The 17,998-nt window shown below is 51.2% G+C and overlaps 1 protein-coding gene across 1 annotated transcript; it reads right to left on the bottom strand.

Annotated features, from left to right (window-relative positions):
• Nucleotides 1-534: 534 nt before the first annotated feature.
• Nucleotides 535-12,151, bottom strand: NPTX2 (neuronal pentraxin 2). Its single transcript, XM_045813302.1, has 5 exons — nt 11,726-12,151; nt 9,878-10,094; nt 5,021-5,265; nt 2,866-3,045; nt 535-1,985 (listed from the first exon to the last, which is right to left on the bottom strand). Exons 1-5 carry the CDS (start codon nt 12,149-12,151, stop codon nt 1,758-1,760), a joined length of 1,296 nt encoding a protein of 431 aa, XP_045669258.1. The 3' UTR covers nt 535-1,757.
• Nucleotides 12,152-17,998: the final 5,847 nt, after the last annotated feature.

Genomic DNA, 17,998 nt, shown 5'->3' with positions numbered 1-17,998 from the left:
CACTGGTGACGCTGGGCAGCGGCGGTGAGCCACAGCTCCCAGTCAGCCATGCGATCACAAGGGAAATCACAACAGGGGCAGGGCCTCCAGAGCCACAGGCCGGCTTGACCCCAGCTCTGCCCTTAACTAGCTGTGTGATCCAAGTCACTGTTTAATTGTTCCACGCAGTCACCTGTAAATCGGGATTCACTTCCAGGGGGTTGTTGGGAGTGAATGAGACATATGGTAGAACACAGAGTAGGTGGCCAACAGGTGTCATGCCTGAGACAGGGAGGTGAGTGTCATCTAGGTAAGTTTGATTCCTGATTGAGAAGGCAGGGGCCAGCTGGAGACCGGGAAGCTGGCCAGAGCCTGTGTGACATCAGCAGTCCGGGCCTGGCATTGGGGAAGGAAGGGCTCAGCCCTGCACCATGCCCCCCTTCAAGCACTTCAGTGCTCCTGGGTCCCCCACACACGGGCCCCAGATGCGCGAACTGTGGCAAAGCCCCACCCCCCTACCCTCAGTCCCAGACATGGAGCAAACAGATACTGAGGCATCGTCCAGTGCACTTTAATCAAAATTCCGTCATCAGAAGAGTTCTTGTAGCATACAATGTTAGGATGGGCATGTCAACTTGGTCCTACAAATGGAATTTCCACAGATTTGCACTTCAAACATGTATGAAAAATAAAATATATAATATTTAGCTTTATAAATTTCCCCACTTCATCACTTTGTCCTTAAAATAAATTACTACCTCTGTCCAATAAATTAAGCAACCTGAAGTCACGAAGCAAATATCAGGCCAAATGACTTCCAATTCCTGAAAAAGTTCTGGGGGAAATACTTGAGACAGTCAAATGCTTACAGGAATCAACATCAATTAAAACTAGCACATTCCTCACAGTGGGGCAAGACATCAAAAATGGAAGGCTGCTAATGGCTGTTCTTCTCTGTTGGGAAAAAATAAATCCCCCCTGACCATACCGAATGGCTGTAGAAGCTGCAACTGAACTTTTGGCACCGGTGGAGAAAAGAGGCTTTTCAAAGAAGCCGTTCCCAGCGATGAGTCCATCAAAGCATCGGTCTGAGGGCGAGGTGACAGAGGGGGAGGGACAGCTGCCACAGCCCTTCTCCAGAACTCCCTTCTGCGTTCCCGCTCCCAGCCCCCTCTGGAGGCCCGGACGCCCCCTCCATCTTGGAGAAGGCAGGGCGTTGTCTGGGCAGCCTGCCCTCCTCCTCGAGCTGAAGAGTTCCCCACAGCATAGTAAAGAACACCAAAAGAAAGGCCCTTCTGTGGGCGGCGGGGGCTGCTTTGCTGCGTGCTCAGGGGACAGCAGGGTATACTCAATACACAAGGGACACAGATACTCCAGCAGGATGGCCACACAGCCTTTAAAGGGGACAGACAGAAGGTGCACACAAGACATCGAGGATCCAAGAGGGCGGGCAAGGCTGCAGTGTGCTAGCAATTACAGGGGCTCTGCACGGGGCCTCAAGGACCTTAATCCCCTCACCCCCAACAGGAAGTCAGATATTTGCCCACCTGTAAGCTCAGGGTTTCTGCACCCCTCAAAACAATACAATCTTGGTAAGGAACAAAGAATCCAGTGACAAGGGCTGCCACAGAGCCTCGGCCTTCAAGATTACCTGGGAATGAGCTTTGGGGGCCCCAGCCCATTCTGGCAGGGGCTTTGTACACAGTTTAACTGGGGGAGGAGGTGGCCTTGCACTTCCAACAGCCCAGCCCTGGCCTCCGAGACAGAGCAGGAGGCAGCTACAAGTCAAGGAGACGCTCCTCACACGTCTCCACAGGCCACTTTGAAGCCCCTCCAAACACATCGACGTTGTTGTCCACCCAGGGTATGATGTTGCCAGGCATATTCGTGGAGCAGTTGGCAATGTTGATAATTTCTTGTGCACGAAGGACGCGGTCCCATATGTTGAACTGGCTGAGCTCCCCCACGAATGCCTGTGTGGCATCGAACCTGCCCCCAACGGTGTCCTGGGAAAGGGTGGGGGAACAGAGCCCCATTGGCGCAGGTTCAAAAAGCAGACACGCCTGCTAATTCTCCTGGACCATGAACAGCCTCCAGGAAGGGATGCCAACTTGGGAGGGAGATGGGGAGACTGGGGTATTTTCCCAACTCCCTCCAACTCTGACCACATCCCTGACCCAATTCCTGCACATCCCGGAACTCTAGGGCACACAAAACGAGCTCAAGGCTAGAGTGGAAAGACATTTGCCCGAAGTCCTAAAGCTAGCACTAGAGCCAGATCTCCAGACTCCCAGCCTCTCCCAAGGAGGAAGTAACAGGGAAATGAGGCGAGGAATGGGCTGTCAGCAAACCTTAAACACAGGCTGAAACATCAACTCTTATCTGCCCAGGAGCAGACAAACAACTTACATTTCCCCTCTCCCAGCGGGTGAGTTTCTTGAGGGAAGCTTCTGAAGTCACTTCCCCACCCCCACCTCCCACAGGGGGCTGAGCACCCCACAGGCATGCCCTAAGTGCCCCAAAACACTGAGCCAGCAGCTCCTAAAAGATGCCATATTGGCCCTTGGCATCCTGAATCGATGCTGTGCCTGGCAGAAGCCAAACGCCTAGAGAGAACCCGAAGTCCCTCCATGACAGCCTGACCCCAGGGACACTCCTGATCACCTGTGTTAGACTCCATTCTGGAATCTATCTGAACCCACCACACCAACCTGGTCCCCTGCCCTCTGCCCCTCAGGCCACAAGACAGCATGCGGTGAGCCAGACTTCACACCAGTGGCCAGGTCTGGCAGGCAGACAGCTGGCCAGGGGGCCCGGGGGCAGCCTGCAAGTGCTGCTTTGTGCTGCTCAGCTGGCCAGCTCCCCTCCTGCACCCCCTGTACTCACCTGTTCCTGCCCGAGGATCAGCACACCCCCTGGCTTGATGGGGTGCCAGGGGGCCAGGTTCTCCCCAGTGCCGAGTTTCTCCCCATCCTGGAAAGCTTCCCACATGCCGTCCCGTGTTGTCCAGGTGATACAGATATGGTGCCACTTGCCATCACTGACAAACAGGGGCAGCTGTGCAACCTGTGGACCAGCAACATGCAGGTAAGGCCCCCACGGGGTTTCCAGAAGTCTGACCTGCAGAAGAACTGGAGGTCCTGTTGCTCCCATAATGAAGGGTCCCTTCTGGTCTCTCCTTCTCTGTTCTGTGGGTGACATGGGCAACTCTGCCCCTCAGAAAGCCCTGAGCAGGGGACACGGTGTGACATAGACACCCAAGAGGAAAGGGGCAGGGAGCGTGGGTTCAAGCCCCTGACCCCAGGGTGGCTCGGCTTTCAAGGGGACACCTTTGGTCCCGGGTTTGTCTGAGGGTCCAGGATGCTGTGCAGACTGAGCAGATGTGAAGTGAAGGACAAGCCCCCTCCCTACCATGCTGGGCCTGAATGCCTCGTGCTGGAGAGCCTGAAGGGAGGTCAGGGTTATACTGGGCCAGCTTCTTTGGAAAACAGACCAGGCATCTACACTCAAGGCAGAGGCTCAAATTCTCTCCCAGTACTTGCGGCCTCTGTGTGTGTGTGCATACTCCTCTGCAGTAGACCAAAGGCCCACAGTTATGTGGGAGTGTGTGCTGTGGGGTGCACACAGGGACCCCCACATGGGACCGGAGGAAGGGCTGGGGTACACACAGGGACCCCCACATGGAACTGAAGGGCTGGGGTGCACACAGGGATCCCCACATGGAACCAGAGGAAGGGCTGGGGTGCACACAGGGACCCCCACATGGGACCGGAGGAAGGGCTGGGGTGCACACAGGGACCCCCACATGGAACCGGAGGAAGGGCTGGGGTGCACACAGGGACCCCCACATGGGACCGGAGGAAGGGCTGGGGTGCACACAGGGACCCCCCACATGGAACCGGAGGAAGGGCATTTCTGACCCACGTTGTCTGCGCGCAGTCCTGTGAGCACTACAGACCAGCCCAACTGGATGCCATCCTGTTGTTACTGCTGGTATCCTAGCAACCCGCTGCTTCCTCCCAGGAATTGGCTGTTTACGTGCCACCTAACCCAAAGGAAAACAAGGTTCTGGGCCCTGCTGTGTCCAAGGGCATTACTTAGAACAATTAATCCCTGGCTCGGGGACATGGTCACCGCCAGAAGGAGCCCAGTGGGGAGATTCCACAGCATGTCCCACTGAAACTCCACCCAGGATGGGTCAGTAACGGCAGTTTAAAGGGCCAGGGTAGAGGCAGCAGGGAGCTGGAGCAGCCATTCGAACACTCAGCTCTGGCAAGGATGTGAGGACAGGTTTTTGGGCTATGTTGCATCTGACTTCAGAATGGAAGTTTTAAGTGGGGCTCCTGGAGGTCCTGCAGCTGCCCAGAGCAGAGTTCTTGAGAAGATCGTGCTCTTGAATGTCGAAACCAGCCAGTCTATTAAAAAGGGATATCTACTCTGGAAAAAGCAAGGCTACAGAGACAGAGAACAGATCAGTGATTGTCATGGGCTGGGGTAGGGGCAGGAGCTGACCACAAAGGGGAATGAAGAGATTTGGTGGGGGGAGGGAGGGAGAAATGAAACATTTCCATATTTTAACTGTGGTAGTCACACAACTGCATGCCTTTGTCAAAACTGGTTGGACTGTTCACTAAAAGCTCTAAGTTTTACTGTAAATTATATCTCAATAGACCACCCCAAAAAAGATACGCTGATAAATATCCTACACAGAGAGACACACATAGCCCCTCCCCTAATCAGTATGGCCCTGGGGAACAGCCCTCACTGATCGGCCCAAGGCCCTGTGACAATTCAGGCTGGCCCACAGAGACCCCAGCTCTGTTCCTTTCACAACACCTGTCCTGGACTCCCAGCTTGGATCTCCATCAGCTACGGCTGCCTGCCCCTGCCCCCTACCCAGCCAGCTGGCCAGAGTGGGGCTGAGTCGGTGCAGAGCTGTCCCCACCACGAGGACGGCAGCCCCACAGCCAGCTGTCAGACACTGCCACACCCTGACTACTGCCGCTGTAATGGGGGCGGGTAGCGTCCAAGCAGGACTCACCTTGTCGTTGATGAGCAGCTCAATGGGGTTGTTGCCCCACTCTATCAGCACGATCTCGTTGGCCTGCCCGGGCACCGCATAAGAGAATGGGGTGCCGATGCCCGGCAAGGCGCTGGATCGCAGCCACAGGCAGATGGTGAAGGCGTACAGTTCAGGCAGCGTTTTCTTGATCTTGCCATACAGGTAGTTTGTGCGGAGGGGGAGGGACACTTTGAACGCATCAGGAGACTTGAAAGCACTGTTGCCTGGGGGGTGGAGAATAGAGGCCATGGTGTGTTAGCCTACTCCCCACCAGTGCAGCCCAGAGCCACAGCTCACCTGCACTCCAACTTCCCCAGGTTGGTCCTTTAAGCAACAGAGCACCTGCTACCTGGAAGCCACGGTGCAAAGTGCTACCAGCCCAGGAATAAACAGAAGCATCCTTGCTCTTGAAAGCTTGAGGAAGTGGGCAGGGACAAGCTGGATCTAATTTTCAGGTTAAATTAAGCCAGAAAACCCTTCTTCAGCTCTTTTCTTGAAATCCTGGCCCCTTCAGCTCCTTCAGCAATGGTGGGGTCAGGGTCCTGCTGCACTTGGGCTTAGAGGCAGGAAGTCTTAACAGGGACCTGGGCACTTGATAGATACCCGTCAAGCCCGTAAGCCCCTGTCACTTCTTACCCTAAAGAATCACTGCCACCCAAGCAAAGGAGTCCACATTGGTATCTGGACAACTTAACTTAGAAGTGGCTTTTTGGACTAAATCTCTCACATGAACCATGTTGCTCATGATTCACCCTCTTCAAGAGAAGATTGAGTCTGTTGACCATTTCCTGCGGTTTGGAACTAGTCAGAGGCAGAGAACTACAGAGGTGACCCTCCGCACTGAGGTTAATGCCCCTAGTCAGAGCCTGGCCAGAGCCTTGAGCCCTTGGGGCCTGCCTGGGACTGATGAGAACTGCCCCCCCCCGCCACCGTCCTCATGTAAATGGTGCTTCCAAAATCTTTGAAAGTGACTGGTACTTTTAAATGGGTCTAAGTAATTTCCATTAGTTTTGATTAAAGCTCAAAATTAACAACAAAAATAAACACACAGAAGGCAAGTCCCTGTCTTGAGTTATCAGATTCCAAAGTTTACGGGTACCACCCAATTCTGTGAGCTGTCGTGGCAGAAGCTTCCCTCTGATGTGGGGACTAGATGCTTCTGATGAAGGAGCCTAAACACCCTTCTCTCATTCAACAAGTATTTATTAGGCATCCATGAAGTGCCAGATGGACTCGGTCACCGTGAGAAACAGGCAGGTACTCTGGACTCAGAACTGACGGAACGAAACCACCTGCATGAATCAAGTGCATGCATCAGCCCTGTCTGTAGAACAGAAGCCACAGCGGGTGAGCCTTTCTCCACTGCAATCCCCCAAACACATTTGCTTTCATAGTCAGTAACACGTGAGAGAGGCTCTTTGGTGCCATGGTTCACCCCCATCCAAGGAAGACCTGCAAAGAAAAGCAACAGGGCCCAGCACCACCCTTTCAATGTCTCTGGAACAGGCAAGCAGAGAAATTCGAGCCTCTGGGCTTCACAGGTACTATTTACTCGTGTCTGCTGCTTGTACAGTCTTGCCTGATCCATCCCAACCTCCCAGTCTGCGGAGCCACTGAGTACCTGGCGAGGGCTGGGAAGACTTGGTCACCTGGGGAAAGCGAGGGGGTCAGGCCAGGTACAGGCTGGGACCACAATGACCCTAAGTTAGGCTGAAGCAAAACTGAGACTAGGAAGCCCCACCCCCGATTCTACAGGCTGTACAGTTGAGACACCGAGGCTGGGAGGAGCGAGGGAACTTTCCCTAGGTCACACAGCTAATGAAGGACAGAGCAGGGAGCAGAAGTCCCTCTCTCAACTACGTGTAGCCACTAGTACTTCATCTGCAAATGGCCACGTTCTTCACGAAGGCATGATTAGCTAATAAAGAGAAATGGCTTCTATCTTTGCCCGTGGGCAGGCCTGCTGATTTAATAAGGCTTGGTGTCAGTAATATCGTTAGCTAGGTGACAACAGATAGGTTTAATTAGACCTGGGAGAGCCAAGGGACAGAGGAGGGGCCCACACCCTGAAAGCTGGTGCCCTCTATTTATACCAAACAGCTTGGAGGTTTAGAGGAAACTTCGTTAAAACCAATTAAGGCATTAAAAGGCCTGACCAATAAATCAGAGGCTGCAGGTGGCAGACAAGTGAAAATGGGGGGCAGCTGAGGCCAAAGAGAGACGGGTTATGTCGTCTCAGTGGCAACATTTACCTCAACTCCATGGCGGGCTGGGCCAGAACCTAGAGGCCCCTGCACATGAGCAGATCCCACGACAAAGAAAACAAGCATCCGTGCAATCAGGCAGCACAAGCATCTGCGTGCAGCGTTGGACGCTCACCCCTGGGCTCTGGGGAGCCTCCTGCTTAGTGGGGCTGGAACCCACAAACAACTCTAGGCTGCAGCCTCTGGGCCTCTTGTCCCCTGGGGTCACCACCAAGTTCAACCCCAACTCTGCAACCTTCTGGACCCGTGAATGCACGAATCACTTGGTTCTCAGACTCAGTCCCTCATCCATAACTAATACCTCACACAATTGTTGCAAGGGCTACAGAAGATACAGAATGTGGCAGTCACAGCCTGGTGTCTGGCCCAGAAGAGGCCCATAATGCGCAGGAGATGATGGACCGAGGGCCAGAGTCTCCAAAGCCCCCTACTTTGCATATGCCTGAGGTCCATTTCCTCTGGGCTCAGCAGGATGCTTTGAGGAACAGAGTATATTTTCCACTCATGGTCTATTTGGTGGTTGAGAGTTTATATATCGTTTTATCCTAATCACAAATAGGACAGGTAGAAACTCAGAATTACCCAGAAGACAAATTGGTTGGCAAATGACTACTTTCCTCAAAGACTCGTCCCAGAGTTGGGTGGAGCACAAAGAAAGATTCTAGCGTTCTCATGGTGGGTCAGTACGAGGTCCTGGGGGCTCTACAATAAGGCCAGTCAAAGGCCCGGCCCTGCGGAGCTCACCGCTAGGTAGGACATGGACCTCCCTTCTGTGCCAGATGAGCTCTGAGGACTTAGTGTAAAACCTAGGTATCAAGAGCGTGGGTACTGGAATCTGGCTGGGGATGGGAGGGGTAGTCACAAAGTGGCAGCTCCTGGGTGGTCAGAGCCATGTTGCTGTTGCTGCTCACCAGCTGGTGGCCCAGGTCCCACCTCAGTCCCCTCTCCCCAAATGACACATCTCTGGCTGAAAGCTTCAGGGCATTTTTCTCATCTGAGTAATAGGTATAAGAGAAGTCCTATCTCACAAGGGTGATGTGCTCAGCACACACTAACTCAACAGGCTTCTATTAACCTACATCCTTGTAGCAGTTCAGCCACCAAGCCAAGCAAGACACCGTCACCAAGGTCTCTGGTGGAGCTCTCTTTTCATTATACAGCTACCCCCTTCAAGATACTAAGTGACTGTGGTGTGCCTGTTCCATAGCCCTGTGTGTCCCCAGGTTCCACTGTGGGTGAGGCTGGGGAAAGGGAAGGCAAGCCACCCTTTACCCGATGCTGCCTTTCTGTCCTCCTGCAGCATCTGCAGCTGCTCTGCCTTCAGGGAAGGCTCTTGAGACCTAATGAGCTTCCCGAGGTCACCGGCAGAGGTGAGGCAGAGAGGACATTCTTCCAGAAACTCAAGAATCCAAGTCTAACAGGTAAGTCACCCACCACTTTCTGAGAAGAATAAGGTAGAAAGAAAACAGGAAAGTGATGAAGGAAACCTGTGACTTCTGGGGAGTTGCTGTAAAATGGAACAGAAACACCATCCCCTTGATCATCTGGCCCTCCCCTCCCAGAGTCACTGAAGGCATAACTGGACGTTCTCCTATCAGTTCATGAAACTGAGTAATGAGAAACTGTCTTTGTCAGGCTGGTGCAGCTGAGAAGATTAAAATCTCATATCCACTATCAGCAACTTAAACTTCACTCCCAGGCCATCTGGCATTTTGGGGGTTGAAAAGGCAGACTGAATTACTTACGGCCCTCGATCCCTTCCCCTCCTGTGCCCCGTGGGAGAAACTGACCCACCACAGTGTGAGCAGAGACGAGAAAGATACTCAGAATCCGCTGAAGGACTAGTTAAGAAGTGGCTGAAATGACCACATGGCAGGAGGACCGGGTTAGGTTGTTTGTCCAAGCTGATCCTGATGGCACTGGCTTTCCCGTGGATAACGCCAGGGGGCTGGGGCTAATTCCTGAGAGGACCATCCTCAATCACACTTACTGTTTTCCCAAACAGCCACAAGTTATCTCCATGCAGGGCCACTGCAGACACCCTGGGGGTAACTGCAAGGGATGGGAACCAGGGTGCTCCCAGCAGCAATCAGCCCCTTCTGTCTGCACCAAGTTGGAAGATGTATCAACAAGGCCCTTAAGTTGGGCAATGGTCAGGCAGAAACCCTAAACCCCGTGCTGCAAGAGATGCCTCAGGTTGAAAAAGTAGCACTTCATTTGAGAAACAGAGAGGGGAAAGCAGAGAGCTGCTGGGATGGTAAAGAATGCTGTGGTTTTCTGCACGTAGGACAGGTAGGTTCAGAGATGACCTAAGAGCAGCATCAGAGCCGACCCCAGCAAAGAGGAGCAGAGCCCAGTACTAAGAGAAAGCAAGCAGGGGTCACCACTCCCTCAAGGACCCTAGTGGCCTGTCTGTAAATGGGTGGCTCTGGGGCCAGTGCCCCTCTCCCTGCTCTGCCTTACTCTGAGCCAGGCTTCCCTTACACAGCAGCCAAATACCAAGACAATGGGGTGGGGGGGGGTGGGAGGGACGTCAGCCAGAGGGCGACAGAGAAGCTGGCTAAGAACTCACCTCGCTCCAGCTCAGTCACCCTCTGCAGCAGAGCATTCAGGGCATTCTCGGTCTTCTGCCGGTGAGCCGAGGTCTCGTTGTGGAGCAGGGACTTCTCGTCCTCCAGCTCCGCCACTTTGCGTAGGAGCTGCCTCTCCAGCTCCCCCAGTCGCCGCTGGAGCACCTCTCGAAAGTCACTGGGCAGCACTGCATTGGACACGTTCACTCGGAGCTGGTGCTTTTAGATGGGGAGAGGGACACATGAGGGAGAAGTATTAAGGCCATTTAAAAAGAAATTGTGAAATGTAGCTCTAAAAGCCCAACCACACAGGGAGAAGCTTCCAAAACGGGAGTATTAAATCGTGCCAATGGCACGAAGGGGAGCACTTCACGGAAGCTTTTTTCTTTTTTGTATGGAAAGGATTTCAAAGTCAAACAAGAATTACCTTGCTGCAATATTTGAAACTTATGAATTTCATTTTCCTCTCTCAGAAAGCTATTTTCCTCTTCTTGCTAAAAAGTCAAAATTTTAATCACTATCTATCTCTACGATCCTTGGGGTAAAGACCACAACACAGTTAAGATAAAAAAAAAAATAGTTAACCAAACGGTACTCAAATTAGATGAGCGTCCATCTAGAAGTGAAAACAGCCCCCAAGTCCCAATATGGCACAAAGGTGAATAACTATGCTTGGAGAGATGTTACTGGAAAATGAGAGACCTAAACCATGACAGTTCTGAATTCCAGGAATCTTTGCTTTGAATGCTGTTTCTAAATCCTCACTTCCTATGTCTTTTACTCCTCTACCATCATGCTGGCTCTGGAGGCAGCCTGCCACTGGCTAGCCGTGAATCCTTGGCAAGCTATTTACCCCCTTTCTAAGCATTCCAAATTGTAAAATGCAGTTAAGAGGATCTGCCTCAAAAAGCTGTTGCAAGGGTTAAAATTAGATAGTACGCCTGGTGTATATTTAGTAAACCAGAAATGTTAGCTATTAATCATAATGAATCAAGGGATATACAGATGCTGGAAATACCGTATTTAGCCATCATGCCACAGGAAATCCTCAAATAATTTTGCAATAATTACCACCTGTAATTGAAACCTAGTTTTGCTAATAAGCATTCTGGTACACGTTTTTAACACAACTGTTCACACTTCTTAAATAGGGTTTGAAAGTAAAGATGGAAGTTAAATGAGGATTTCTCTTGCAAAGTTCCCAACTGCATACACCTTCCAAGAGAGAAACGGAATAAGGTCCCTTCTCCCAAAGCAGCCTGGAAGGGCACCTTAGAACAGGCACAATTCGTGGACAGAGCGTCTTCGAAGTCAAAACCAGGTTTCCTCCGAGGAGCCAATCGGTGTGTGGCCCGGGACCCACCCGCGCTCGCCTCCCCGCCGAGACCCTGGGGTCTCCGCCCGCTCTGGTCCAGCCCGTCCTGATTTATAAAAGGAAACACGGGACGCCCGGGGCAGCTGACCGCACGCAGCAGCCGCACGTCGCCCCGCACAGCCTCTGGGAGCGCGTCCGGCTCCGGGCGACTCGGACATTTACAAGAGAGAAGAGGCCGTCCCCGGTCCGCTCACCCGGACGTCGGGAAGTGACTGGCCACACGGGCGGACAGTCCCGGCGCGCGGGGGGGGGGGGGGGGAGTTAACCATTTCCTTCCATCAGGAAGCGGGGCGGGGGCAGGATGCGAGCCCCGCAAGTAAGTTCGAGAGCCCAACCGAGAACTACCGCCCCCCGACCCCAAGCCCAGCTCGCTGTGTCCCGCGCAGTCTAGCGGGCAGGACCACGCGCCCCACCACCGCCCCGCGCCTCAGACCCTCCCAACCCCCCCCCCTCAAAACCCCCCGCGCTCGGCTACCTCGAGGCTCTCCAGGCGGTCCTTGAGCGTCTGCAGCGAGCGGCTGAGCTGCTCCACGACGTGGCCAGGGTCCCGCGGCAGATCGCCCATAGTGTCCTTGCCTGTGGCTGCCGGGCCCTGCGCCTTGCCGCCCGCCAGCCCCTCGCAGCGCGCCAGCTTGCCAGTGAGCTCGCGGATGGCCTCGCGTTGCGCGCCCAGCGTCTCCTTCTGCTGCACGACGGTCTCGCGCAGCTGCAGCACCGCGGCCCGCAGCTCTTCCTCGGGGCTCAGCGCGCCCCCCTGCATGGGCATCGCGGGCAACGGGCAGCCGGCGCGCGCTGCCTCCGGGGGCAGCGCCGTGCACACGAAGCGGCTGCCAGGCGCCGGGCCGTCCTGGGCGCCGGCGGCCACGGCGAGCGCCACGCCTGCGGCCAGCAGCGCCAGCATCCCGCCGCCGCAACGCTCACTCCAGCATCAGCCGGCAGGCGGGCGGGCGGGCGGGCGCCGTCGGGGCGCGCGGCAGAGGCGCCTCCGCTGCGGACTGCGGCCCGGCGCGCCGCTCGAGGGCAGCTTGAGCGCTGGAGCTAACGGAACCGCCTGCCTCACGTAGCCCGCTGTCTTCGCCCGGCGCAGCGCTCTGGTCCGACCCGGCCCGCGCGCCCTTTCTTAAGCTGGGGGTGGGGGGGCCGGCGCGTGGGGCGCAGCGCCGCGAGCTCTGATTGGCCCGGCTGGGCGCGCGTCAGCGAGGGGGCGGGACGGGGGCGCCTTCTCTCGGCAGGCGGGCGCGTGTGTGGGCCCGAGCGGGGGGCGCGAGCGCGGGGTCCCGGGGCCCCCAGAAAGGGAGGACTGAGGTTAAAAAAGAAAGAAAGAAAGAAAGAAAGAGTAAAAAGAAAGAAAAAAATCCGCCCCGGGTGCCTTCGCGAGCCTTGGCCGGCGTGTCCACGCTTCCCTCAGACCCACCCGAGGACGCGGGCGTCGCGGGCTGAAGAGAAGCCGGCAGCTTCCCCGGGGCGGCTTCTGGGCTTCCGGCTCGGCGCGACACATCGCTCCGCGGCCACCGCCGACCCCGTGGGGAGGGATGCCCACTTCCCAAGTGAGGAAAGTGAAGAGGAGTCCCAGGAGGAACTCGAACCCAGGGCTGCCGTCGCGAGCCCCCCTCCCTGCCCCGGCGGGCCGCGCGGGCCTCCTCGTCAGGGCCGAGGCCGCCTAGCCCTGAAGGCGGGAAGGAGACGCACGACGGCCGCCCCCGGCCGTCCGCCGCGCGCACGTCCTCCTCCCCGGCCCCCGCCGCCACCCGCAGCCGTGGGAAGACTTCTCAGGTCCGCGGGGACCGGAAACGTGCGCCAGACGCCGACTGCGCGGAGGGGGCGCCCGCACAGCTTCGCGCGCGCACCGCCTCCGCCGGGGCCACGGCGCGGAGGCCGGCGTCACGAGGCCACCCGCAGAGCTCTCCCGTGCTGGTCCGGCGACAGCCCAGCAGGTGGTGACCTTACTCAGCAAGACCTGGGCTCCGTGGGTCCCTCGGAGCGCAGTCATCGCGATGGTACCACGTAGTAACGCCGGGCCCCACCCTCATAAGCCGGCTGCCCGCATCTCCAGTTTCCCAGCGCGAGGCCCCTGTCCTCACATTCTTGGAGAGCCCAGATATGGACAGAAACCCCAAAAGGCAGGAGCAGATTTGTTTCAAAATCTTGGCTGTGGCTTGCCAGCAAGTTCAGAGAGATTTTGTTGCACAGCTACAGACCGAGCTGGTTTACTGCACATTATAAATGGAAACTTTATTTTTTCTCTGTGTTTTTAAGAAATCCTGTGGCAAAGTCATTAATCACATTATCCATTATACCAGAAACAAATGGATTTGTCGCTTGTGCGCAGAAGCTGAGGTTGATTCTGAAAACAAATTGTATCAAAATAAATGAAATTATTATGATAATATAAGATAGACTGCAGTGATTAATCTGCAGAAACCAAATTTTGACCTGCTTTGCACTTCAAACAATAGCTTCTGTTATGTAAATACTTGTGGGGTTTTCAAGGACAATATAACTAAATTACAAGAAAAGTTCTATTCGTGAAAATCTCTTCATGGATAAACATCAGAGACAGAAAATCTGGTCTATACAACATCTAGAGCAGAGGACAGTGGAAGTGATGGTGGTTCAGGTAAGAGTATTCGTTGGTAGGAAAGATATGGGGAGGGAATGGAGGGAAGGGGGTAATGGGCTAATGTCACTATTGGTCTGCATCACCAGGAGGTGTCAGCTTCATATAGTAAATATGACCTTGAACAAGCTCATTCCTCCTACGTCCTTATTTCAGCTCCTTGAAAACTCCAAAAGTTCCAGTGAGCCCATATATACAAAAATTGCAACAATGAAAGCAGTAAGGTTGCAAAGCATGTTATAAAATATTACATTTTAGATGATTCCATAAGGCACCAAATCCAGACATGTTCAGAATTACCCAGATAAGGATTTCGCTTTTCAATTTTCACTCATAGGTCTGATGTTTTGTTTGTTTTACTGAGACCCAGGTGGATCTTAATTGGATGTGAAAATAGAGTAGCATAGTCTATATTGTTCCATATATCCAGTCTTGACACAGGCTGACACATTTATATTTGCAACTACTTGAAATAGATGTTTGTTCCTTTAATAATTAAATAAAGTGTATTTCGAGAATTCTTATTCTCTCCTGAACAAAGAAAGCAGTGTATAAGAAGACATAAAAATAACAAAACATATATCCCAAAATAATTACTCTTAAATTTCTCAAAAGGGATTCCAATATGAGAAATGATCAGTGAAATTGCCAAAAATGAAAAGACCGAGGCACTTAAGATGTTATTTCCTTTGGAGGCAGTATAATTAGAGGTCTTAGTTCACAAGGTTATTATATACTATTTAGGGTTTGATTTTGTTTTCCTGGTGTAGTGGGTAAGACTGCTGGCTTAGAAACAGAGGGACCGAGTCCTAATGCCAACTCGTCACTAGATAAGCGGTTTGGGGCAAGTCATTTCTCTTCCCTGGACCTCAGTTTCCTGTGTATAGCATGAGGGGGTTAGGCTAGAGTCTCCAAAGACCCTTCTGGCTATGCTCAAGAGCTGAGAGTTTGAAAAAGAATCACTGCTGAGTGTGACGAACCTTCCGGAGACTTGTCCTTTCTGTTTGTGTTATGAACCACCTGTAGCCAAAGATGAGTTTGGGAAGGTGGGGTGTTTGTGTATACAGCAGGTAAACCTTCACACAAAGGCATGCTGTAGCTGTGGTTAAAACCTGCTCTCGACGACGTGAAAGCTTGTCCTTGGTTTACTCACAGCACAACAACATTGTCTACCTGAAGGATCCTACATATCTGACTCATGCTATCCATAAGGATCGTTATGTGAGTGGCAGGGACCATGGCCCACAGATTTTCCTCCACTTGAAAAGTCGTGCAGATCTGCAGCAGTGAATCAGCTCCACCTAATCTCTTAGTGTAACTGATGCTGCAGCATAGTAACCACCCACTCATTCACTATGTCTCCTGGCTCCCAGGTCAGCTGAGAGCCCAGTATGGACTTCAGCCGTGTGCTGGAAATCCTGATGAGCTCATTCCGCCTCCATTTTATTGCCCCATCTGTTTGGTTCCCTTGTTCTTCTCACATGCATTTTTATCTTGGTCTTCTGGGAAATGTGCTAATTTCCACCATGGTGTCAGAGGATCCCATCTTATACTTTCTTACATTTCTTCCTCTCTTTCTCAGTGCCACTTGGGAAGTCAAGAATGGGGGTGTGAGCTCAATAACAAAATCCAAGGACAGCTTTCTGTGAACATGACTCAGGAACTGTCCTCACTGCTGAATTTCAATTGGGAGGGGAACTAAGAGTATGTGATGTTTTTGGGGTGTTTTTGTTTGTTTTTTTTTAATCTTTTTTTCCTCTTTTTTGTACAATTCAGTGCAGATACAACAGAATTTGGAGGCTCTAGTGAATTGTAACAGATACTCTTTTATGCCTAAGATGCTAAGACCTTTTTGAGAGTGAATTTTTCACTAGACTGAACTAACTGCAGGGTAGAGTAGAAAATGCTTGAGCTTTGGAGTCTTGTTTCAGCTCTTGTTTCAATCCTAGTTTTATAACTTGCCATTTGACCTTGAGAGGATAGCTTAACCTCTCTGAGCCTCATTTTTCTTATCTCTAACACCAAAGCTAAGTTCACTACAGAGTATTATTGTCAGGCTTAGTGAGATAATGTATTGAACATGTTTGGCATATAGCAGGTGCACAATAGATGCTAATTGTCCTTTTCTTTCCCTTTTCTCCACTGAATTCAGAGCTGAATTATATAAGTTCTTTCAGAAACAAAGTTTAAATTTTTCCTCTATTTTCTGCAATATCCATTTGGAAATAAATGAAAGCAAGAATTCTTGAGAAAGAACAGGCCAACCTCTTTGGAGGAAAGGCAAGGGATGAGAACTCCAGGAAAATTTACTGGGGTCTCAGAGAAAGTTATCCTATCCTAGTGTGTGTGTGTATGTGTGTGTGCAAGTTGTGTGTGTGTGTTAAAATAAGGGATTGTGTTTAATAGGATTCAGCCAAACTATTTCACACCTACACTAACTTATATTACTAGACCATGCGCCTGATCCCAACTAAAAGGTTTGTAGTCCTTAACATTTCAGTGATTCTGAGTTTGTACTTCTATGGGATTCCCAATAGATTTAAGGCCCCCAAATAAAGCAAATGTTCTTTCTTCAGTGCATCTGGGTTCTTCTTGAATAACATATTTCTGGTTTAATTTGGGGAGTATGCGATAGGAGACATTGAGTTTCAGATAGTGTTCTGGTACGAGTGTATGATCACATGTGGCTGGAAACCATGATTTGGGGATTGATAATGCTACCCAACAGATTTCAATAAACAGAAAAGGCTTTTGGTGGCACCCTCTGATTTCAAGCAATAGAACAAGTTGCTGGATAAACTAGGAATACTATCTTAGCTCAGGTTTTAAAAGTAAAGACTAGTAGGCTGGGGATGGGAGGAGGGTGCAGGAAGGTTTGGGTGGAGAAAATACTTGAAGAATATAGTCTGAATTATTCTATATTAGGAAACACTTGAAAAGTGCCTCGCTTTTACACAAACTTCACAAGTAGTGAAATTGACCTATATCCAATAAAGATTTGTAGCTCACTATCTCTGTATCGTTTAAGCACACAGTTAGCTTGCTTGAACCTTTGAAAGTGAGAGTTAGAAGAGATTTTTTAGAATTTTGAAGACTAGGAAACAGCTTAAGAGAGGTTAATAGATCATATGGCTAACTAACAGCAGGACCAAGCTGGAACTCAGGTTCTCTGGTTCCCAGTCAGGGGCTCTTTTCTCTGTACTGCTCCCTAACTTACTCATTAACCCTTTAAAATGCTAGTCTTCTTCAAAAACGACTTTCTTAAAAATCAATAATTTGCCACGCAAGATCCAATGACCATTTTTCTGTGATTCTCCTGGAACTCATTACAACATTCAACATTGTTGGCTATGGCTTTTTTTTTAATTAAAACTTTTCCATTGTTTGTTTTTATTGTATTCTTCTGGCTTTCAGAGCTCTTTCTCTCCTTCCTTTCTTCCTTTCTTTCTCTCTTTTTCTCTTTCTCTCTTTCTTTCTTCCCTGGATCTTTTTCCATTACCTACCCCCTTGATACATGTGCCTGAAATTGAGTTAATATCTCTCTCCTTTCTCTCACTATTCTATCTTAACAAGTTTTATGCTTTTAGCTATGATCTCAAGGTTAGTGACTGTATCCCTGATCTGTACAGAGCTCCAGCACATAATAATTGCATTCTGGACAGACATGTCAAGGAAATACTTCCACCCCTTCTAACTCAGTATGTCCTCAACTAAATTCATTGTTCTCTTTTTCATCCCTCTTTCCTTCCTCCTGTATTCCCTGTTGTGACATATTAATGTTTTACAAGTCATCCAAATTGAAAACTTTGGGTTACCTGTGTCTCCTCTCCCACTCTCCTAGTCCATTCAAATTCTAGTCAGTTTCTAAGTTCCAATTATACTTCTACAATATGTCAACTCTGCTTTCACTGCTACAACTTCATTACTCCTGTTCTAAACTGTACAACTGCTTCCTAGCTGGATTGTCCAACTCTACCATCTCCATTTCAGCATACGTTCTGTTGCTGGGTTTGTTTTTCTGAAGCACAACCGTAAAGCGTTTAGCTTCTTTACTCAGAAAACTTCCATGTTTCTCTATGCAAATTTGTAAACTCTTTGGTCTCCATTATGTGCTCCCTAGTTTACTATCCA

This window comes from Ursus americanus, chromosome 2 (assembly GCF_024610735.1).
Source record: "Ursus americanus isolate L20-20 chromosome 2, mUrsAme1.1.p, whole genome shotgun sequence".
Taxonomy (NCBI): Eukaryota; Metazoa; Chordata; class Mammalia; order Carnivora; family Ursidae; genus Ursus; species Ursus americanus.
The sequence above is the reverse complement of the archived record's forward strand: the minus strand, read 5'-3'. Positions and strand labels throughout refer to the sequence as shown.